This window comes from Taudactylus pleione, unplaced genomic scaffold (genome assembly GCF_031769625.1).
Source record: "Taudactylus pleione unplaced genomic scaffold, aTauple2 ptg000019l, whole genome shotgun sequence".
NCBI lineage: Eukaryota > Metazoa > Chordata > Amphibia > Anura > Myobatrachidae > Taudactylus > Taudactylus pleione.
The window spans coordinates 31,063,918-31,087,727 of NW_028284421.1; the positions used below are offsets into that span (position 1 = coordinate 31,063,918).

Below are 23,810 nucleotides of genomic sequence, written 5' to 3' on the forward strand. Positions count from 1 at the left end.
ACAACACCATCGCCAAATGGCCATTGCCTGTCTACCGGAGCACGGCTGGATAATCAATTGGAAAAAGTCTTCTCTTTCTCCAACTCAGCAGATGGTACATTTGGGGGGTGCTGGATTCCCTGGGACAAAGGATTCTTTTACCAGTGGACAAGATTGCTGCCCTAAAATTATGGGTGCGCAAACTGCTCTGCAATTAGTGAGTGTCAGTTCACTTAGCAATGCAGGTACTGGTGTCCATGGTATCCACCTTCGACATGGTGGCTTATTCCCAGTTCCATTCCAGGTCCCTGCAACGATGTATTGTCTCATTGGGATGGTCAGTATCATCTGATTAAAGTCTCAAACGATCCGCATCTTGGCAGAGGGTTGGCTCTCCCTCACATGGTGGCTGCAGACGACTAATTTAAACAAGGGTCGCCCTTTATGGATTTCAGTTTGAGTACTCCTCACCATGGATGCAAGTCTGTGAGGATGGGACGCAGTGACAATTCATCACACCTTTCAGGGAAGATGGACTGCTCAGGAAAGTCACCTGCCCATAAATATTTTGGAGCTTCGTGCAGTGCACAGGGCGCTCATTCTGGCGCAGGACCTCCTTCATGGCAGGCCTGTCCAGATTCAGTCCGACAATGCAACCACAGTGGCCTACATCAACCATCAGGGAGGCACACGAAGTCAGGCAGCCATGAGGGAACTGGCGAACATTCTGGTTTGGGCAGAACGCCAACTTCCAGCAATCTTGGCAATATTCATCCCAGGAATCCTCAACTGGGAAGCGGACTTTAAGTCCGGAAAATGGGCTCTTCATCCGGACGTCATTCAGCTCCTGGTGGACAAGTGGGTACTACCGGACATAGACCTCATGGCATCACGTCACAACCACAAGCTCCCCAGGTACAGGTCCAAAACAAGGAACCCCTCAGCCGCCTTCGTGGATGCTCTGGCAGTGAGGTGGAACTTCAGGTCGGCATACCTGTTTCCTCCAATCTCCTCAGAAAATTAAAGCAAGAAGGCGACAAGCCTGGCCCAGGAGACATTGGTTCACCGATCTGACATGTCTATCCATAGACAGTCCACTTCCTGTACCGCCGGATTTGCTAGTGCAGGGTCCCTGCCTATATCTGATCTACCTCGGCTGGCTTTGACGGCATGGCTCTTCCATCTTAAAGGCCAAAGGTTTTTCTATTTCTGTGATCCAGACGATGCTTAGGGTAAGGAAGCTTGCTTCGGCCCGCATCTATCACAGGATTTGGCCTTAATTTTTTTATTGGTGTGCCCGCAGAAAATATGACCCCAATGTTTTTAGGGTCTCCCGAGTTCTTTCTTTTCTGCAGGCTGGACTAGATCTCTGTCTTTGCCTGGCTACTTTAAGAGTTCAGGTTTCTGCATTGTCAGTTTGGTTCCAGCACAGATTCGCTCTCCTGCTTAATGTTAACTTTTTTGCAGGGTGTTCTCCACCTTCAGCCACCTTATGTCTCTCCAGTGGCACCGTGGGATTTATCCTTGGTCCTCAGGGCGCTGCAGGCTCCCCCCTTTGAACCCTTGGACACAGTGGACCTCAAATGGTTGACAGCGAAGACGCTTTTTCTACTTGCTATCTCCTGAGCTCGCAGAGTTTCTGATTTGGCAGCACTTTCATGTCGCTCTCCATTTTTGATTTTTCACCAAAATAGAGCAGTCCTCCGTACAAGGCCGGGTTACCTTCCGAAAGTGGTATCCCATTTTCATATGATTTAAGAGATTGTAGTCCCAGCCTTTCAGTATTCTGGCCTTTCGGTAGGTGAAGCTTCACTGGGTGTGTTTCGAGCTCTTCGTATCTACGTGGATCATACCAACTCAAATAGGAAATCAGATGTGCTTTTTTGTATTATATGGTTTCCACAAGCGAGGCTGGCCAGCTAACAAGCAGACGTTGGCTGCATATGACTAGTTCTCATGTGTATACTCAGGCTGATCTCTCTGTTCCCAACACGGTGACCTCATTCTACTCGGTCTGAGGGACAATCGTGGGCGGTTAGACATGGCGCCTCTGCAGAACAGTTGTGCACGGCGACGACTTGGTCTTCGGCCCACACAGTCATCAAATCCTACGCATTTGATACTTTTGCCTTCTAGGATGCTTCCTTTGTGCGGCGGATTCTCCTCTCTGCTCAGTTGCGTCCCCACCCTTAAGGGAACTGCTTTAGAACATCCCCATGGTATCCCTGTGGACCCTATGAAACCCATAGAAGAAAATATGAGTTATGGTAGACTTACCTTTGTTAACTTTTTCTTCGCGGTTCATAAGGTCCACAGGGCACCCACCCTGACGTGCCTGGCCTCAGTTGGGATTTGTTCCTTTCTTTTTTGTCACTAATTCCCTCTTCGTTTTTTGAGTGTTTCTTATGTACATTGTACTACCTTCTCCTCTTTCCGTCTTTTACTGTTAGGCTTGTTTACAAACTGAATGCCTGTGGCTGGGGGTGGGGTATATAGGGAGGAGGTCCTCCTGGGAACTTGAAAGCTGTAGCTGTTTGATGCAATGGATTACTCCAACTACATACCCCATGGTATCCCTGTGGACCCTATGAACCTAAAAGAAAAAGAGTTAAAGGTAAGTCTACCATAACTCTTATTTTTACCTACTGAGATAAGTTAGACGTCCACTTGTCATGAGCTGGCTTCCCCTAGCATAGCTTTGTACAATGAATAGTTGTGGATTAAAGCAAGCAAGCACGTAAGGAACGGGAAGCATGGAAACAAACAGACCATGTGCATAGGTACACTTGGCTTCAAGCTATTGTCCTGTTTTTTTAATATTAAAGCTCTACAGTACAGATTCATTTTCCCCTCTTCAAACTAATAATGATATTGGACATAAAGTATTGGTAATACATTATAGTCTAGGTAACATATTCAGGTAATGCATCTTTGTGCAAAAGATCATGTTCTAAAAGAAAATGATATGGGTCCGTTGTGATTAAATTACTAGCAGGCTTTTGTCAAAGTACTAAGCGCATCAAAAATATTTTTTTTTATTTTGTCTTTTTTTGCATTTTGTGGATCTGCAGTTGGAGAAGTGCGCCCAAGACCTCGGTAGCACATCTAAGACCGTTGGCTCATCTATGGCTCAGCTGCTGACATGTGCTGCTCAGGGGAATGAACATTATACAGGTATGAACTATCCTAGTTTTGTATTTGTTACCAGCAACAAAAAGCATTAGCTTAGTGTATTCATGCAGGCTGCTTTTATCTCATGTAGAACGTGTTTCATTTCCTGTCCACTGCACTTAAAGCAGAGATTAATCTGATAATATGTTGCAGCCTGGATGAATACATACACAATATGTCGAGAATATTACAATGCTTATTCACATTAGGGATGTGCAGGCTCGGATAGGTTCGAGTTTGCACGTGGAGTTCGGATTTTTCCCTCCAAAAAAACGGAACTCAGAACGAGGCAAAACGTCATCTTACATGGACGAACATCATCATTCCTGGACAAAAGACCAGGAATGATGATGTTCGTCCATGTAAGATGACGTTTTGCCTCGTTCTGAGTTCCGTTTTTTTGGAGGGAAAAATCCGAACTCCACGTGCAAACTCGAACCTATCCGAGCCTGCACATCCCTAATTCACATCAGTGCTTTCTAGACTTGCACACCAAACCCAACACAGCAGGAGAGAGCACAGATGTCACCTCATACACATATCCTTTTTGCTGTCCTTTTTGACTCTTATTCGCATTGCAGATGCATGATGTAGTTGCATGTGGTGCACTAGGCACACTAGATTAGTACTTTTTTTTTTTTTCACAAAGGAATCGATATAAAGTCACAGATTAAGCACAATGATATGTGGCGTAAAGCGTTGCCCTCGTATCAGAACTCTTTATATGCAGGTTAGCGCCTGAGTGTCACACTGCAGCTGCATGCACTGCCCAGGATACCCGTACATTGTAATATTGTTGTATTAGCTATGCGAATAAGATGCAAATATTATGAGGAAGTTTATGGCTAGTTGCGTATTTCGTGGTTTGATTATAGGTGTATATGGATATATCTGTAGTTCAGAAAAAAGATTCATTGATCTCTAAACCTTGACTCTTCTGCTGTCTCTACATTCATCAGTCTATATACAGTAGATTGGATGTTGCAACAAGAAAATATCTATCATTTTCTTATGGATTCTTTCAAGTGTGTATGTCACTGTAGTCCATGTGGATAGCTCAGATAACATAGTATAGAAATCAATAGATCTTTTTGATTCATTATTACGCCATAGCTGTGCGCAAGTGTGGATGAGTCCCAAATAAGAGAGTATAGTCTAGATTGTGAAAACAGGTAATCTGACTACATACCATTTTGATTAGATGCTTATACAGTAGGACAGCTCACACTATCCACAACTCTTTCCAAAGCCAGAGCAAAGGATGGTTTAACACGTGCATTTGTTAATCTGTCAAATATGTGTTTAACTTCAGCTGTGTAAGTAAATAATGTTGAGCTTCAGCAAACAAATTTAAAGTGTGGTCATTGCGTATTGTGTTGTAAAAATTGGTTATTGCCATATCTTGCAAGATTTCACATTGCGTTTTTCTTCTGCAATGTCCTCTGATCATGTCAAGTTTTAAAAGGTGCACTCTGAAAGCTGTAGAGCTGCCTCAAAAAATGTTTTTTTGGTACTCACCTTTAATTTAGTTTCTCTAAATTATAGGGTGTAGAGGGCGCTGTTCAAGGAGATTTTGTGCAATGCTTCTGCATTGCTTATATGGTTCACCTGTGAACTACGCTGTGGGGGGACAGGTTAGGAGTAGTGCTGATCTTCCTGGGCTCCCGGAGGGTCCTCCCTTGTCACGGGTATTGTGGTAACCGGGGGAGGGGACGCAAGGAACCATGCTCTGATGCTATGGGCGATGGCTGGAACAGCAATCAGCCCGGTCTCTCTCGCTGTGATTGAGATGTGGCTTGCTACTGTTCTGTCCCAGCCTGCTTAGTGCTGCTATACATCTGGCAGTTGGGGGTGTATTCTGGGGGTGGGAGGGACTCTGAACAACTGGCTGGGATTGAGGCCAGTACGGCGTCCTTCTGGTCAAGAATATGTAGGAGGAGCCGCCTGTGTTCACTACACATAGTTTCTCTGTAACGGACAAGGGGATGGCAGCCGAGATATGGGGGCATATTCAATTGGGTGCGAGAATAGCAAAAACCTCGCACCTGCAAGGTTTTTCCTGCAGGTGCGGGTTTTTTGCTATTCAATTAGGTGTGTGAGGTTTTTTTTTGTGTGCGCTGGGAGGTTTTTTTTCACGCACCTCCAGTGCAAGTGTGATTTTTCCTAAAAACGTTCATTTTAGGAAAAATCCATGGAACTTGCTCTAGGACCTCGGCGGCACCCTCCCACTGAGGACTAATTAAGCAATTGGAAGTTTCCAATTAGCTTAATTAGTCCATAATTACGCACCTTCTTCAGCGCTGTCTTCTTCAACCAGCGTCAGGAGCTGTCTTTTCTGCACCAGCGTGAGTATGTCAAGTGTGTGGTGTTTGTAAGTGTGTATGAGTGAGTATGTTCGTGTTTGAGTGTTTGCGTGTGTGACCCCCACTGCCAGTGTGGCCCCCGGAATGGGCGCTGGGAGAACTACATCTCCGAGCAGCCCTTGCCCCTCCCACCAGCCCCTGGAGCCTCCCAGGAGCCCCCGGGACTCCCAGCAACCCCCTCTCCAGTAAGAAGATAGAGGGGAGGTCACCGGGAGTCACGGAGACCACCCGAGACCCCTGGGCAGGTATGTGAAGAAATTTTCTTTTTTTTTTTTTTACATGGCACTGGATTTTCAGAGCTGCAAACCCCGCGACCACAATTTTTTAAATTGGATAATGCGGGTATCGGGAGCACGCATACCCACGGTATTCCTAAATTGGGCGCAATTGGGCGTCCAATTGTATATGCCCCATGAAGTCCTACGTGCACACCTCAGCTGTGTGTATTTTTGTATGTTTATGAAAGTGTGTGTACAGGTGTCCTCACTGCAGTCTCACCAAACAGCCCCTCAGCATGCTTAGTCCCATGAGATTCTGCTAGCGCCGGGTTTCTTTTTGCCGAAAATGTGTCTAAGTAGCACTTCAATGTGACTATGATGCACTAGCAGATATAAAAGTGTCACATATCAAATGAATCAGCACAGTCTCCTGGTGCATCCTAGTCGCATGGCGACTTGGACACATTTTCGGCAAAAATAGACGCCCAACGCTAGCAGAGTTGCATAGGATTTGGTGGCTTACTCACGCCAGGCATATCGCGCTGCGTACTTTGTGTGTATATACAGATGTGTCCACATACATCTTATTTTATTGCACGTTAAACAGCCCTTCTAGTCGCGCCATGCTGTGGCGTGACTCTGTAGAGCCGAATGCCTTTTATTCAACTTTTTACCTTAAAATGCGACTTATTTGTAACGCGATGCGAATAGCACGCACAAATTGCTTCTGCTGATTAAAACAATATGTGGCATGCCTATATTCTGTGTGCAACTGCGGGTTACAGTGTCACAGCCGCTAACACATAAACAATGCAGATGCATTGCACAAACTAAACTTTCATCCCTATGGTGCCCGCTCAAAAAGAAACTAAGGCACTATGGTATGTGGAGGGGGGAGTAGGCAGCCCACAGATAAGTTTAATTTGTTCTTGTGCACTCTACTTGAAAAGAGAAACAGAAAGGGGAGTATCCCCTAAATATCCTCCAGCACACTAAATTGTACCTGCAACAGTACATGAAAACTATATGGTAATAGTAATTCAGAGATATTTGTTGCATGCATTTATAAGTACATGGTAAGCTGCAAGGCCACTTCACAGCTTCTCTGATACCGGCAGTTCCTACACTACATGATAATAGTGCCCACTCTGGGCCATGTAATTATCTGTTGTAGGGCCTCCATGATAAAGGCACATACAGAAATACATCCAAATTGAGAGCCAGCTTACCTGGGAGTCACCCCTGGGAACTCCAATTAGCACTACAAGAGCCAGCATGCCCTCCAAATGCTGGCTCATTCATGCCTCTCAAAGCAGCAAACATAAACTGGAAGCTGCTCAAATCAATTTGGCAATACTCTTCAGGTGCATGAAAAAGAGAGGGGTCATACTCCTCTTTCTGTTTTTCTGCACCTGAAGAGTATTGCGCTCTACTTGAACTAAGGATGCTCATCGGTGGGTTAATGACCAATGGTACCATTGATTGTCATCCCTGGTCTATTACTCACCGAGCAGTAGACCAGTCAGGTGGGGACGGGGCTTCGTGGGTAGCATTGGGGGATGGAGATAGGTCCGTGTCCCAGCATCAAGTAGAAAGAAAAAAAATAAAAAACATTGGGGGCTCTGTACCATCAATGGCAGAGAACCATTGAATCTCTGCCATCGATGGCAAAACCATGTACCATAGATGGTTGTTAACCATTTCTCCCTTGAACAGCACCATCTACACCCCATGGTATCCAGTGTCCCCCAGATCAGATTTTGGAGAAATATTGTATATCACCTTAATTTCTCGAAAAAAGGCTTTCACAAGATGTAATAGCTGTAGATTGTTATATAGCCAAGCAATTGGTTTACAAAGGTCAGATGTCTCTAATAGATATAATTAAAAACACCGCAATCAGCAATCCACTTCACATGAGGTGTTTTTTTTATCTGAAATAAAAATCAATGGACTGTTTTGAGAAGTAATAACATAGTTGAGCAGAAATTGGGCAGTTTTGTTATCTAAAGCATCTTCTTTCACATCATAAAACTGTTCAGCTGTAGTGTCCATTTAAGGCAAGGAGTAGTCTATTCCCTGGCACATATACACATTAGTAGATAGTGAAGATTTTTGGGAGAGAGATTAGAGGGACAGGGAAGTTTGGTGTTTACTGTGCTGATGAATTCTTGTATTTTTCACTCATGAGCTTGTTCATGTTGGAGATATTTAATTTGTCACTTTAGTGTATACAGTTTTCCTTTAAATTAATTTTATATCATGAAACAAAAGTGTAAATACAAACAAATGCATTAACACCAGATAACATGAAAATCATTTACAGCTTCGTGCCTAAAGCAGCCAGCTCTCCATTTACCTGATCTCTCTACATCATCATTCTTTGTATATCATCCAGCATATGTAAAATACAGGTCGTCTTCTGTTCTTGACCAGGCCAGAATAACTGTTGAGAAGTTTCTGTGTATAAATTAGCAGCTAATTTGTGAACCTCGTTGCTTTCTCACTGGCATACTTTAGGAAGGCCCCACTAGCAGCTTCTCTTAATTTTTTCCACATTGAACTATTCTTTCCAAGTGACTGACATCATCTGGTCACAAAGTCATAGCTTACAGTATGTGATGCATGATCGTGCTAGCTGCTCCGGACATTACTTTCCCTCTAGTAAGTGAAATTAAAGTCAGGCGGAGCAATATAAAAGTTGCCTCTTTGGGCATTGCTGCTTAGACTCCCAGGGCATGCTGGTGAGACAGAATGGCACCAGTGTATCTGAACCACATAGACCCGATTATCTACAGCCCATTCAGCCTTAGCCCTGGCAGAAAGTTTATTAATGATTTTTCTCCTTCATCCACTAGGGGACACTGGAGCTTCATGACAGTGGGGTATAGACGGTGGGTTGAGTTGAGCCTGGCACTTTAAAAATCTACAAGTGTGACTGGCTCCTCCCCCTCTATGCCCCATCAACCCCAGTTTTTAGAATGTGCCCGAGTAGAGCCGGTGCACAGGGGCTGTCTCCAGCCCTTATATTAATTTTATATAGAAAGAATCAAAGTCACAAGAGGACAGGCAGACTGTTAGCTGTGACAGTCTGCCTGCATCGTGGGAGCCGCCAGAGAGGGGACCACACGGCTACTGCAGCCTGTGTCCGGTCACCCTATGGAGGGGAGGCTGCTTTAGGCAGTTAGGAGTCATCAGACTCAGCGGGGCCCGCCACAGCTACCACTGGCTTGTGTCCGGGTCCCCGCTCTCCCCTCACTGCCCAGCGCTCTGGCCGCAGCAGCCCGGTGAGTAGCACACCTCTCCTGACTAGCAGGAGAGGTGAAAATAACTGCTGGGTCTGAAAACAGCGCGCGGCTGTCAGCCCCCGCTGTCAGTTGCCACGCTGGTGTTGTGATAGAACACCGGCGCTGGCTGTTAGGTAGGCGCGCTCACAGCGGTCCTGCCTCTGCGTGCCGGTGCTTGTGTAAAAGGCACCGGCACGGTTATCACTGGCGGCGGTCGTGCCGCTGGCCCCCGCTGTCAGTGAGGGGACAGAACGTCCCACTGTATAAGTGTATGCCGCGCGCATACAAAGCGGCGGCCATTAGGAGGAGGAGCTTATGGGTCCCTCCTCCTCTTCCTCCTTCACAGCGGTCCTGCCTCTGTGTGCCGGTGCTTGTGTAAAAGGCACCGGCACGGTTATCACTGGCGGCGGTCGTGCCGCTGGCCCCCGCTGTCAGTGAGGGGACAGAACGTCCCACTGTATAAGTGTATGCCGCGCGCATACAAAGCGGCGGCCATTAGGAGGAGGAGCTTATGGGTCCCTCCTCCTCTTCCTCCTTCACTGCCTGGGCTAGTTTGGCGCGCTCTGAACGGGAGTGGCGCCTCAGACTGCAGGCACTGAGCGGAGGGGGAGAGGAGCAGATCAAAGACTGAGAGCATCTACAGGGGGTCTGTAAATACAGAGGGTGGTTTTAACTACTTTCTGGTCCTATTGATTGCTCCTCCCTTATATGCCTGTCTGCCCCTGTTACTGAGTTGCATTTTCTTGAAATTCTGCTCCTCTTATACTGCTCTGCATGCAATTTGAGTAGCATTATTATTGAAATTCTGCTCCTCCCTTATTGCTCTGTCTGCTCCCATACTTGAGTAGCATTATTATTGTAATTCTGCTTCTCCCGCATTCCTGAATTGTATGTGGTGCTTGTCTGTGAGTACATGATGACATCCAGGACAGAAAAAACTGCATCACAAAAGCTGTTTGCCTGCACTAAGTGCAGGAAGAAGTTTACCCATGCTCGCTCCGAAGGGTCTTCCCTGTGCGAGACATGTGAAGCAGACAGTGCTAACACGCAGTCTGTCACTCCCTCCTTCATAAATAGTTTGGCCGGGGTCATGGCGGACCTTTCTTCTGAATTAGCCGCTTCCCGTAGGGAACGGGAGTCTGCCAGAGATCTACCTGGCACATCTCACCCTTCTTTTCTAGCAGAACCAGCGTGGGCTCAGAATTTAGTCCGCTCGGTGAATAGCCTTGCTCAAGCGATGGGTTCTGCGTCTAAAGCTCCTGAAGCTACGGTAAGTCGCTCATCTAAAAAGAGGGCTCTTCCGGCGGTTCTCCAGTCGGATGAGGATTCGGCAGCGGATCACTCGTCTCAGGAGGAAGGGGAGATGCTGGACGAATCAGACGTAGAGACTTACTCACAAGAACCTGAGGCATTGCAAGGTATTGACGCACTCATTCTAGCAGGTAAGGGAAGTTCTTAAGATTTCTGGCCAGGAAGCTCCAGAATCGTTAGAAGACTCCTTATTTGCCAGGTCACAGAAGATGGCCGTCACATTCCCTGTTTCTCTCCAGTTGGATGAACAGATGACGGCAGCCTGGCAGAATCCGGACCGTAAATTCCAGATTCCTAAGCGTTTCTTCTCTCTTTACCCATTTCCTGCGGAAAATAGGAAGAGGTGGGAGACCCCGCCACCTGTGGATTCTTCGGTTTCTCGGTTGTCAAAGAAGACCACGTTACCTGTTCCAGGAGCTACTACATTGAAGGAAACCTCAGAGCGGAGATTAGAAACCACTTTGAAATCCATTTATACGGCCGCAGGTGCACTTCTCCGGCTGGCCTTGGTAGGATCTTGGGTCAACAAGGCTGTGGAAAAGTGGGCGGAACAATTGACTGAGGGTCTTAGATCCAGCACTCCGCGGGCAGATCTGATTACCTTGGCAAAACATATTCAGGAGTCTGCTGTATACTTAGGAGACGCCTCCACAGATATCGGCCAGGTAGGCGCTAGGATTTCTGCTTCGGCGGTCTCTGCTCGCCGGGCACTTTGGCTTCGTGCCTGGCAAGCGGATGCGGAGTCAAAAAGAGCAGTGGAAGCTCTTCCTTTCACAGGCGATATTTTATTTGGTCCAGAGCTGGACAAATGGATTTCGCTGGCCACTGGAGGTAAGAGTACTTTTCTACCTTCATCAGCACCTCCTCCGCGTCGCTCGTTTAGGGGACCTTCCTTTCGTTCCTTTCGAGCATCGGCAAGATTTCAGGGACGATCGCGAGGTTCGTCTTCAGCGGGGCGAGGAGGCCGTACTAGAGGACGTCAAGCAAATATTGGCCGCCGTCCAGATCCCAAGCCAGCAGACAAGCCTGTGGCATGACGGGCTCCCATCCCATCTCGGAAATCCGAAGGTGGGGGCACGCCTCCAGCGTTTCTCGGAGGTTTGGAGACGGACTTCTCCAGACACTTGGGTTCGAAATCTGGTATCTCAGGGGTACAAGATCGAGTTCGCTTTCACTCCTCGGCGTTATTTTACAACAGGTTTGCCCGTCGAACCCTTGAAGCAACTAATTTTGCGTCAAGCGATCGAGAAACTTTTGCTGGCCGAGGTCCTTGTGGCGGTTCCCACTGCACAAAGGCAACAAGGGTTTTACTCAAACCTTTTTGTGGTTCCGAAACCAGATGGGTCAGTCAGACCCATTCTGAATCTGAAATCATTGAACCAGTATCTTTCATTTCACAGGTTCAAGATGGAATCTCTCCATTCTGTCATTGCGGGACTAGAGGCAGAAGAGTTTCTGGTGTCGATAGATATCAAGGACGCCTATCTGCATGTCCCAATTTGGGTTCCTCACCAGGCTTTCCTCAGATTTGCCATCAGGGAAGCTCATTTCCAGTTTCAGGCCCTGCCATTCGGTCTCTCGTCAGCTCCCAGGGTATTCACCAAAGTGATGGCCGTCATGGTGTCTCACTTGCGCTCTCGGGGGGTGACGATAGTTCCGTACCTAGACGATTTACTCATCAAGGCTCCGACGGCAGAAGTCCTTTTACACCAAGTGTCCCTTACACATCAGATTCTCATTCAACATGGATGGATTGTGAACTTCCAGAAGTCTCAGTTGATGCCGTCCCAGAGACTTCAGTTCCTAGGAATGATTCTAGACACTGTTCTGCTTCGTATATTCTTGCCAAGGGACAAGGCCATAGCCATACAGGAGCTGGTTCGTCTAGTGCTCAGACCCAGGAAAGTATCTGTGCATCTTTGCATCCGTCTCCTGGGGAAAATGGTGGCTTCCTTCGAGGCCATCCAATTCGGCAGATTTCACTCCAGAATATTTCAACTGGATCTTCTGTCTCAGTGGTCCGGGTCCCACCTACAGATGCATCGGCTGGTGCGTCTGTCTCCCCGGACCCGCATATCCTTGCTCTGGTGGCTTCGGACGGAGCATCTGTTAGCGGGTCGCCGCTTCGGAATTTGGAATTGGACCTTGGTCACCACGGACGCCAGCCTCCGCGGATGGGGAGCGGTGGTTCTGGACAATCACTTCCAGGGGCTTTGGTCGCAGCAGGAGTCCCTCTTACCAATCAATGTTCTCGAACTGCGGGCAGTCTACAGAGCTTTGATACAGGCTGCTCCTCTGTTACGAGGACTTCCGGTTCGGATACAATCAGACAACGCCACGGCAGTGGCATACATAAATCGCCAAGGGGGAACCCGCAGTCGGATGGCAATGAGAGAAGCCAGTCGCATCCTTCTGTGGGCAGAAAGACACGTAGAGGTCATTTCCGCAGTGTTTATTCCGGGGGTCGACAACTGGGAAGCGGACTACCTCAGTCATCAGGATCTTCACAATCGGGGAGTGGTCCCTTCATCCCGAGGTCTTTCATCAACTGGTTTGCAGATGGGGGAAGCCACAGATAGACCTGATGGCATCTCGGATAAATCATCAACTACCCCTTTACTGCTCCAGGACCATGGATCCGGCAGCGGTGGGAGCGGATGCTTTACTGATCCCTTGGCCGTACAGCCTTGTGTACCTGTTCCCACCGTTTCCGCTCCTCCCTCGGATTCTCAAGTGGATCAAACGAGAGTCGTCCACCGTGATCCTAGTGGCTCCGGATTGGCCTCGTTGGGTTTGGTACTCCGATCTTTTATTCCTTCTGGCAGACGAACCTTGGCCTCTTCCACTACGATCGGACCTTCTACAACAGGGTCCATGTGTGTACCCGGATTTACGGCGGCTTCGTTTGACGGCGTGGCTATTGAGACCGCCATCCTAAGAAGCCATGGAGTTCCTAGGTCGGTCATTCCTACCATGCTTAGGGCTAGAAAACCGGTAACATCAGCGCATTATCATCGCATTTGGAGGGCTTATATCTCCTGGTGTGAAGGTCGTGGATCCTCCACTTCCTCTTTTCATTTACCACGTCTTCTTCTTTTTCTTCAAAAAGGCCTCGATGCGGGGTTACGCTTGGGATCGCTTAAAGTGCAGATTTCTGCTCTTTCTATTTTTTTCCAGCGTCGCCTAGCTCTGATTCCGGAGGTTCAGACCTTTTTTCAAGGGGTTCTTAGAATTCAGCCCCCCTTTGTGCCACCCACGGCTCCTTGGGACCTGAATCTTGTTTTATCTTTTCTTCAGTCATCCACCTTTGAGCCTTTGCAGGAGGTGGAATTTAAGTATTTGACTTGGAAGATGATCCTTTTATTGGCCCTGGCTTCGGCCAGACGTGTGTCGGAACTTGGAGCCTTGTCCTGCCGTTCCCCTTACTTGATTTTTCACGAAGATCGGGCGGAACTTCGTACCCGGCCTTCCTTTTTGCCCAAGGTGGTCTCGGGTTTTCATCTGAATCAGCCGATTGTAGTGCCAGCGTTGTCGGACTCTTCTGGGGATTCTCACTCCTTGGATGTGGTTCGGGCACTTCGCATTTATGTGTCCCGTACTGAGGGGCTACGTAAATCAGAGGCTCTATTCGTCCTTTATGATGCTAATCGGCGTGGCTGGCCTACGTCTAAACAAACTTTGGCCAGGTGGATTCGTCTGACTATTCGTCAGGCATATGTTGCTTCTGCTCGACCACCGCCGGTATCCATTTCTGCGCATTCTACGCGCTCTGTGGGTACTTCTTGGGCGGCACGTAGAGGTGTCTCGGCTTCACAGCTTTGTAGGGCAGCGACGTGGTCTTCGGTTCATACTTTTGTACGTTTCTACAGATTTGACACTTTTGCGGCTTCTGCTTCAAATTTTGGTCGTAGTGTCTTGCAGGGCGTTCAGCACTCTCCCCCCCAGGAGGGTAGCTTTGGGACGTCCCCACTGTCATGAAGCTCCAGTGTCCCCTAGTGGATGAAGGAGAAAACAGGATTTTGGTACTTACCGTTAAATCCATTTCTCCGATTCCACAGGGGACACTGGACGCCCACCCAGTGCTTCTTGCCTGTTCTCAGTTGCTTGTTCTGCTTCAGTTCTGTTGCAGTTTTGTCTGTTTTATTGTGTGACTGTTTATCACTGCAGCCTGCTGTGTTCTTGCAGTGTGTCAGTATGTTGGATGTTTCTTTTCCTGTTCTCCTTCTCTGTTCTTCAGTCTGTTCTCCGTCTCATCTCGGGCTCAGTTCTTTAAAACTGGGGTTGATGGGGCATAAAGGGGGAGGAGCCAGTCACACTTGTAGATTTTTAAAGTGCCAGGCTCAACTCAACCCACCGTCTATACCCCACTGTCATGAAGCTCCAGTGTCCCCTGTGGAATCGGAGAAATGGATTTAACGGTAAGTACCAAAATCCTGTTATCTATGAGCTGTTTTCCAAAATAGTGCTTGGAATTGATCCAGATGAACACATTTAACAGGCAGGAGAGCGACATTGTTTTACATGACTTAAATTCATGTAATCATCATTTTATGTTCTGGTTTACTTACAATTGACATAACATCATAACCCTAACTGTGTGACATGGAGTCAGAGCTGTAGCAGGGGTAATTAAGGGGAAGAGTAGAGCGACTCATGGCTAGTGAAAGCAAGTAATTAAAAATAACACTGGGGAACAGAAACTTTTTTTTTTTTCTTGCCAAGGATTTAAGATCGGTTTGAGAGTACTCGCAGGTCCTTTTTTCGCATTATGTCTTCGCTATAGCTGAATTGGCTCTAGTTTTCAAATTAATTAAAAATTATAAATTTCACATATTTTCTCCATGTGATGTACCTTAGTAGCCTAGGCCAGCTTTACTTAACAGAATCTACTTAGTAGTTAAAAAAACAAAACTCTCTTTCAACAATAACAAGAATTTGTTTTTTGTGATAACGTAGCTGGTAGTCATGTTTGAGAGACATAACTCATTGAAATCTCACTAATGCTGGGAGGAGGCGTGGCAGTGCACTGCTGAGCCTGCTGGGACATCCTCAGGCCACAGCCACGCCTCCTCCCAGCATACAGAGAGGAGCAACGGAGAGGACTGAGTGACGCAGTTAGCACACCTCCTGTTGCTTTGTTCGGCCCTCTCTCTGTCCCACCACAACCAATTTCCCGCCGTTTGGGCTTGTTTTGTACAGAACGTCCTCGGCTTTTGTTGGGAGTTATCACTGAATGTGTGAAACAAAATGTTTTTGCCGTAAAAATTAGTTCTTCTCAGAGACGGTGTACCAACAGCCATGATGTTTTTGTTATTGGTGACAAATATAGTGTTGCAAAAGAAAGTAAAAATATAACTGTATTCGTAAAACAAGAGTATCAGGCTTATTTTGTACGTCACATAAGCCAGTATGGTAAGATTTGGGTGCCTCACAAAGTTTGTAAAACCTGCGCGGAATCACTCCGCAATTGGACTAAAGGTGATTGAAAAGGACTTCATTTCTCCTTCATCCACTAGGGGACACTGGAGTTCAAGACAGTGGGGTATAGACGGTGGTAGAGTAGAGCCTGGCACTTTAAATAATTTAGAAGTGTGACTGGCTCCTCCCCCTCTATGCCCCATCAGCCCCAGTTTTTAGAATGTGCCCGAGAGAGCCGGTCGCACATCAGGCTGTCTCCAGCCTTTCCATAATTTAAACAAGCATTGAGGACAGGCAGGCTGCTTGCTGTGGCAGTCTGCCTGCTACGTGGGAGCCGCCGGTAGGGCACCACACGGCTACTGCAGCCTGTGTCCGGTGACCCTGAGGAGGGGGCACAATCATGGAGTCATCGGACCCTGCGTGAATCCGCCACTGCTGACATCGGCATGTGTCCGGGTTCCTCGCCGCCCCCTCAGCCCAGCATCCCGGCCGCAGCAGCCTGTAAGTATAACCACTGCTCCTGATTAGCAGGAGCAGTGGTTGTAAAAAGCTGGGCTCAGTGACAATTGCGCTGTCACTGTTAGGAGAGACCCAACCCTCCCCCCTGCACCACTTCTCCCTGACCTCCGAAGTTAGGCATCCCGGTGAGAACACCAGAGCAAGCGGGGGGCGTAGGTTTATTGGCGCGTCATGCATACTAGCGGCGCCATCTGTGGTCGGGCTCTCCCTCAACTGCCGCGTGCACACGGCTGTCAGGGGCTGCCATAATAGCGCTCCCCTAGTAAAGAGCTTTTAAGCAGCGCAGTTCTCTAGCACCGGCGCTGGCTTTCGGGGGGTCTGTAAGGCGGGCTGCCTAAATTAAGTCCCGCAGTATACAGCCTCTATTGCAGCTCTTTACAGAGCAGCCAAAGGTCGGCACTAGTGCCGGGGCTCCGTTCCCGGCAGTGAAGGGGCGGGGCTTAGGTCCGACGGCCATTGCAGCGCCCTAGAGAGCAACAGGCGCCGCCCTTCTCCACCTATTTGCCGTAGTGGCCGCACGCTTCAGCGCATGAGATGCAGGGAGAGGTCTGGGCCCCTGAAGTGGCTGCTCCGCGGGAGGCTCAGTGATGATTGCAGCGCGGACCAGTGCCTGCCAGATCACCCCCGCTTCCCTCTTAAGGGCAGTGGTAAACACCTGTGTACACACAGTTTAGTTAGTTTACACCTGCTGCAGTCCAGCTATTTGCTGCACCCACCCACACGCAGTTGCGCATGCTAAGTAATTCAGAGGGTGCACTATAACTCCGCTTGTGCAGTTCTGTTGGGGGGCGGTGCTAGTCAGGTGGAATATATATTTATGCTACACAGTTCGGCCACTATCAGGCTTCCCGCTTCAAAGTGAAAGCTTTATACAGCCTCCGATTCAGCAGAGCCCGCCGCAGCTGAACCTGGCTGTGTTCGGGTCCCCCGACCCTCCCAGAGTCAGTGGGGCCAGCCGCAACTGAACCCCGCTGGGTCCAGGTCTCCTGCCCTGCCCAGCACCTTAGCTGCATTTTGCTTACCTCTCTTGTTTAGTAGAGGAGGTGTTACTTAACGGGGTTGTGACATGTGGTGCTGCCGCACTCACTCTGGTAACTATGCACAGCTCTCCTATTATAAGAGGAGACACCGTGGCCCCCACCCCCTTTTGCTCACAAGAACAGCCTGTGCAACCATAGTGTACAGCTGGCAAGTCCCAGTAGGGCTTTCCTTTAGTTATATAAGGAAAGGGACCTGTGTTTGGTGCGGCCTGCATTCCAGCGACGCCATAGTTTTCCGGTCTCCTCTCACATGGAGGCGAGTTCTGCGTTGTAGCTAGTGGCTCTGGGTAATTGTATTCTACATGAACACGCCCGATCTCGTCTGATAGTACTTGGATCCAAATGCACATGAAAGCTTTGTGCGGACTGGACATAGTCCCGCCGTTTTGCAGCGCTGGGTATTAACCCCTGTCAGGCTTTCACTTGGTTCTATAGCAAGGGGCGCCTAGCTTAATCTAATTGCCTGACTTCCGAACTTGCTCTCCGGTTAGCGCGCACTCCGCGCCCGGAATGAGCCTGAATAGCAACCAGCTAATGCAGTGGACTGGTGAGCAATACACAGTGGGTTCTAGTCCCATCTATGAAATATTTATCATAGTCTGTGAAGGCTACCTCATGGTGCACTAGTTACCCTGCCTAAATGAACATGCATATACGCTAAATTATAGGCTGGTTTTAAAAACTTCCAGTTCTCACTAGCCTTCTGTGCTTCCCTTAAAAGGTATGCATATGTGCATCTATATAGATTTATATCTTATGTGCTCCCTTGGCAGCACACACAAGGTTAAGTTAGTGACGCACTGCCAGGGAGATGGTTACCGGTAACAGATACCAGTCTGGGACAGCGCGCTACAAAAATATCCTGCCCAAACGCTGTAGCAGAATGATGGCCACACACGGCACATGAGCCGTAAGGCACATGTATGTGTATATATATTTGTAATTTATACTAAGCCCTGCCTTAGAACATATACATGTCTGGAGTGAATTTTGTCCTGGGGCTCAGTTCCATCCATGGCTCTACTATGATTCATGTTTTAGTTTAAAAAAAAAAATAAAAAAAAAATTGTCTCCTACTAATCTTGTATGTAGGTACGCATATGTGGATATCACTTTTTATCCTTACCATAAGAACAAGGGTAGGATCTGTTATGATCAGTTTTATGTCTGATACCTAGCATGCTGCAACTAGAGGCTTGACTCTCCTGAAGCGGTAGTTGGTACAAAACTCCACTTTACACTATCTCTCCCTAGGGATTTGGTTGTGTTTTATTTATATATATATATATATATCTATCTATCTATCTATCTATCTGTGTGTGTGTAGGATGCCTATACTTCCACAATCATTAGGTTACCTATAACTCCACGGTTGGGAAGCCGCCTGGGAATTACAGAAACTGTAGGCTTTATCAATACATATTAAATAGTGGCTCTATAAACTAGAGTCATGTTCTGCAGCTTACATAGTGATAGTCACAATTCCCTAAGGCATTGCTTCTAGTATGGACCCTATACATGACTGGGGCCTTCTTGTGTGTCCACACATGTATATAAAGATATGTGCTTACACCCTCCTGGGGTGTTAGTTCTGTTCCCGTCAGTCTTTATCTACGGCGCCCCTTTTCAGGGGACCTTATTATTATTATTATTTACAACTACACTCCAGTAGCGCACTTGGTAGCAAACATACACCAAGAATGCAGGACATATATATGGCATTCTGATCTCCTGGTGCAGGAGTCTGACAAGTAAACTTACTATGTTGGCACTAACTCTTCCTTTCAAAGAGATTGCCTTCTCATGCAATTATGTTTGTCGGTGTGTACGTGGGTATATATATTATACTATAGCCATTCCTTGTATGAATATTTCCTAAGATATGTCCCTTCTTTACTTGGGATAACTAACACATTCTATGTCTATGTATAGGTACCCTTCTCAGTATCGATTCTGGTACTCCATATTATTGTCTTGTCGCATATCTCAATAAAAGGAGTCTCTAAAGGGCCCCTAGGTACATTTCTATCAGTACATAGAGAATCCAGGTTCTATTCCATCCTCAGGGCTTAATTAATTAAATTACATGAAGGCCTATGGCCACCCGCTGATATAGGCAGGGTCAGGCCTGGGTTGTATTAGATTGGTGGGCATAATATGTACTTCACCGTTATAAGTGTTAATGTAAGGATACTTACACTAGCAGACTGTTTTTGGGGTATATGTATAATCTCTATATGGATACACATCCCTAATGGAACATGCTCAGGTATAGAGTCCTGTTATACGACCTTCTTGTCTCCACTAACGTTTTGCTAGTTTCTACAGTATTTTCTACTGCACATCTCCAGACTGAAGTCCGTGCTGTAGACATTGGTCTCAGCCCAAGCTACTCTATACCTAACGTGGCAGGTTACTGTGTGATGGAAAAGGTCAGTGACATTCTACATAGCGTCCAGAAAGCTTCTGGTCGCTCACAGGTAAGAGCTTACTAATGCCTCGGAAGATGCTCCTATTTCATGCAACCTGACATACATAGCGTTATTCTCCCTTCCGCACCCTAGCTGCTGTCCTAGCAGCTATCCACTATTTTAATCAGGTGGCTCTACACTTTAGAGTTTTCCTGGTGTGTGGGTGCATAGTTCCAACATTGAGATTAGTGACACTATTCTACTGAAATCTGTTGGGGTTATGGACTGAAGCGAATCTCTGGGCTAGTGCACATCTTTACATTACAGTGTGACAGTCACTATGTTCTATGCAGGGGGCCCGGTTGGTTGGTTTTCCTGTTCAGTATCTGTTGAGATTTTCAGCACACTGACAGATGCCTGACTGGTACCTTCATAGTTGTCCTAGTGCTCTAGCCTTGCTGTATGGGATGCTTCCCTATATTGGTAGCGCTCCCTGGGTGGCTATTGCATCCATGCTCTTTTACCGCTAGGATATCCTGGTTGTTTTTTTACTATGTTCGGGCCAGCAGTTGCTACTGACCACGCACTTCCATCATGTTGGAAGTTGTTTGGAGTTTGTGGCTGTGGTTTTCTTTTCAGCTGCAGGGTTTCAGTGACTGTTTTCTCCCTCTGTTCTCAGAATGGGTTGTTCTGCTGTCTGACCCTCTGAAAGGAATTGTATTCTCAATCCTCTCGAAACCGCCTCATGTCCAGTGGGATCTCTACTCGTTGGAGACTTCTATGGTCTAACCCTTCCGCTGGTTAACAACCTTGTAATAGTTGGACATCTAGGATGGTTCAGGGTGACTGTTCGGTCTTGCCTTTTGCCTCCCTGCATACTCTTTGTTGGAGTTTGTGGACAGGATCAGCTCTGTATCTGTAGATTGGTATCGTTATACTTCCATCTATATGATTTAAGTCCAGCAGTGCTGGGATTCTGCTATCTGCGACTGTTGCAGCTTCCTGTTTTCTCGAGTTTTGTCTCGTGTTCCTGCCCTTCTCCTATGGATTCTGGTTGGGGTTCTTTGCTCCCTGCGCTCTGGCTTGGTCTGTTTCAGCTGAGCTTGCAGTGTTCTGATGCCTCTCATCTGCGGGTGTTCTCTGGCTAGTCGTTTTTTTTTTTTCCACTCTATTTACGCAGTAGGTTTTGGAATTTCTGTGACTGCTCAGCAAGGAGTTCTCATTGTCTCCTGGCTCTACGGCACTTGATCCTCAGCTCTTGCCTTTCCATTGGGCCTCCGTTTCTGGGCGGTCCCGGCTTCGGTTTGGCAGAAGGGTCAACAAGTTCTCCGCGCTTCCCACCCGGGAGGTTGGCTTTGGGACGTCCCCACTGTCTTGAACTCCAGTGTCCCCTAGTGGATGAAGGAGAAAACAGGATTTTGGTACTTACCGATAAATCCCTTTCTCCGATTCCACAGGGGCACTGGACGCCCGCCCAGCGCTGCGTACTTGCCGTTTTGTTTGGTCCTTATATGGTTGTGTGGCTGCATGTGTTCCCTGCAGTGGGTTCCTGTGTTCTCCTTCAGTCGGTCTTGTTCCGTTCTGTGGTCTTCTCCTTCTCCTCATATTCCTTTTGTCCTCCGTCTCCTCTCGGGCTCAGTTCTTAAACTGGGGCTGATGGGGCATAGAGGGGGAGGAGCCAGTCACACTTCTAAATTATTTAAAGTGCCAGGCTCTACTCTACCACCGTCTATACCCCACTGTCTTGAACTCCAGTGTCCCCTGTGGAATCGGAGAAAGGGATTTATCGGTAAGTACCAAAATCCTGTTTTCGGCATACCTATGATGTGGCGTGAGCCAAAAGATCACTTGAGTGACTGCTATTTTTGTGCTGTAAATGTGAAGGGTATGAATCTATTTAAGCAACGCAAATGGGAATACCCAAGTATGAATTCTGCAAAACAGATACCACATAGTGAAGATTTACCTGTACCATCATTCAGTTCTTTGTGCGAAGTTGAATGTGATGATGTGGAAATGTTAATTTCATCCAGTGCAAGTGACAACACAGATGAAAGTGAGTTTGAAGAAAGTTCCTCTACTCCAAACAAATTTTCTCAAAAGGAACTTAATGATTTAATTTGTGACTTGAATTTATCGAAAAAAGGAGCTGAGCTTTTAGCATCCAGACTTCAAGAAAAGCACTGTCTTGAGCCGGATGTTACTATAACGTCGTATCGAAATAGAGAGCAAGCCATACAGACGTTCTTTAGCCAAGATAACAATCTTGTGTATTGCAATAATATTCCGGAACTTCTCCAGATGATGGGTTTACCAGAATATCGAGCAGAAGACTGGCGGCTCTTTTGGATAGTTCTAAAAGGAGCTTAAAATGTGTATTACTGCACAATGGGAATTCATTTGCTTCGATTCCTATCGGTCATTCAACAAAGCTTAAAGAACAGTATGAAATTATCAAGTTAGTCTTAGGAAAAAAATTGCTTATTCTCAGCATCAATGGTTTGTTTGTGTCGATTTAAATATGGTAAACTTTCTTCTGGGGCAGTAAAGTGGATATCCTTGTCACATATGCTTATGGGATAGTCGTGCAAAACAAAAGCACTGGCAGCAAACCGTATGGCCTCCAAGAGAAGTTATAACTGTAGGAGAAGCCAATATCATTCATGAGCTCTTAATTGACAGGAAAAAAAAAATCACACTGCCGCCTCTCCATATCAAACTGGATTTAATGAAACAATTTGTAAAAATATTGGACAAGTTTCACGTATATTTGTCGAATATTTCCATCTCTTAGTATTGAAAAATGAAAGGCAGGAATTTGTGAATTTGTAAAGGCAGCCCACAGATACGGAAACTAATGAAGGATCCAAATTTCACCACATCTGACCGAAACCGAATCTGAAGCATGGCTAAGTTATGTGTCTGTCATTCAAAAAATTTTAGGCAATCACAAGGCAGACAACTATCACGAATTAGTCCACAACATGCTAACATTTTTCTAGAAAGTCGGTGCCAACATGAATATTAAACTAAATTTTTTTGTACAGCCATTTAGATCACTTCCCGTCCAATCTAGGAGATTTAAGCAAAGAACAGGGTGAACAGTTCCACCAGAATATTCAGGTAATGGAAGAAAGATATCAAGGAAGGAGGGATAGTCACATGATGGCCAATTACTGTTGGAGTCTGCAGAGGGACTGCCCGCAACAAGAATTCAAAAGAAAATCCTACAAAAAACGGTTCTCATAGCTTCCTAACACTTATGTAATTATACTGCGTCTTTTTATAACATCTTACAAATCAAATTTAATCAGAATACAAAAAATATATTTTTAACTATTTTTAACATTGTTTAATTTAATTTTTCATAAGTATTAAAGACATATGCATATCTCAAAAACTAGATCCAATTGAAAAATAATCATGGCATATTCATGATCAGGAGCACAAAATTAATCCAAATCGACACTTAAATCCCTGGCAACAGATTGACTGTTCCCCAGTGTATTTGTTGGGGGGGGTGTAGGAAGGTAAATTACCATTTAATTATCCAATACCCAACAAATGAGCAGACGCACATGATCAGAGTCACTAGTGGCGGGATGGGAGGAGAGGTGCACTGATGACAGGGATACCGTTAAGTAGGAAGCAGAGAGCGAGGGCCCTGCTCATGAGGGCTTACAGTCTAAAAGGAGAGATGTAACTAGAATGGTGAACTGGGTAAAAGAGTAGATTGGATGTCAGAGGGGTAGAGTATTGTTTTGAGTAGGGTTTATTGGCCTTTATGGATCGATAATTAAATTATTTTTGATTTATTGCATTTGGTAAATATGTTCCAACCAAAAATAAACTCTTTTTTAATAGTTTAAAGGCACAATTATCCTATTTTTTTTGTTCTTTTATTTTGTCTACTGTAAGAATGAGAAATGTGCACAAGAAAAATTAACAGAACTTAATTCAGCTTCTTCCCGTGTCTTGCACCCCATAATTTTTTTATCTTTAACTCTTATTTATGTGTGATATAGTAAGCCTCTCAAATAATTGGTCATAGTCCATACAGAATATTGCACATATACAGTACATTGTATTTTAC

The 23,810-nt window shown here is 46.4% G+C and overlaps 1 protein-coding gene across 2 annotated transcripts in view; it reads left to right on the forward strand.

Moving 5' to 3' along the window:
* TLN2 (talin 2) overlaps nt 1-23,810 on the forward strand; it is a 320,515-nt gene that overhangs the window by 166,162 nt on the left and 130,543 nt on the right. For both annotated transcript variants that reach the window (XM_088446408.1, XM_088446417.1), the window contains exon 27: nt 3,051-3,153. In XM_088446408.1, coding sequence (XP_088302534.1) covers nt 3,051-3,153 — 103 coding nt within the window. The remainder of the gene's footprint in view (nt 1-3,050; nt 3,154-23,810) is intronic.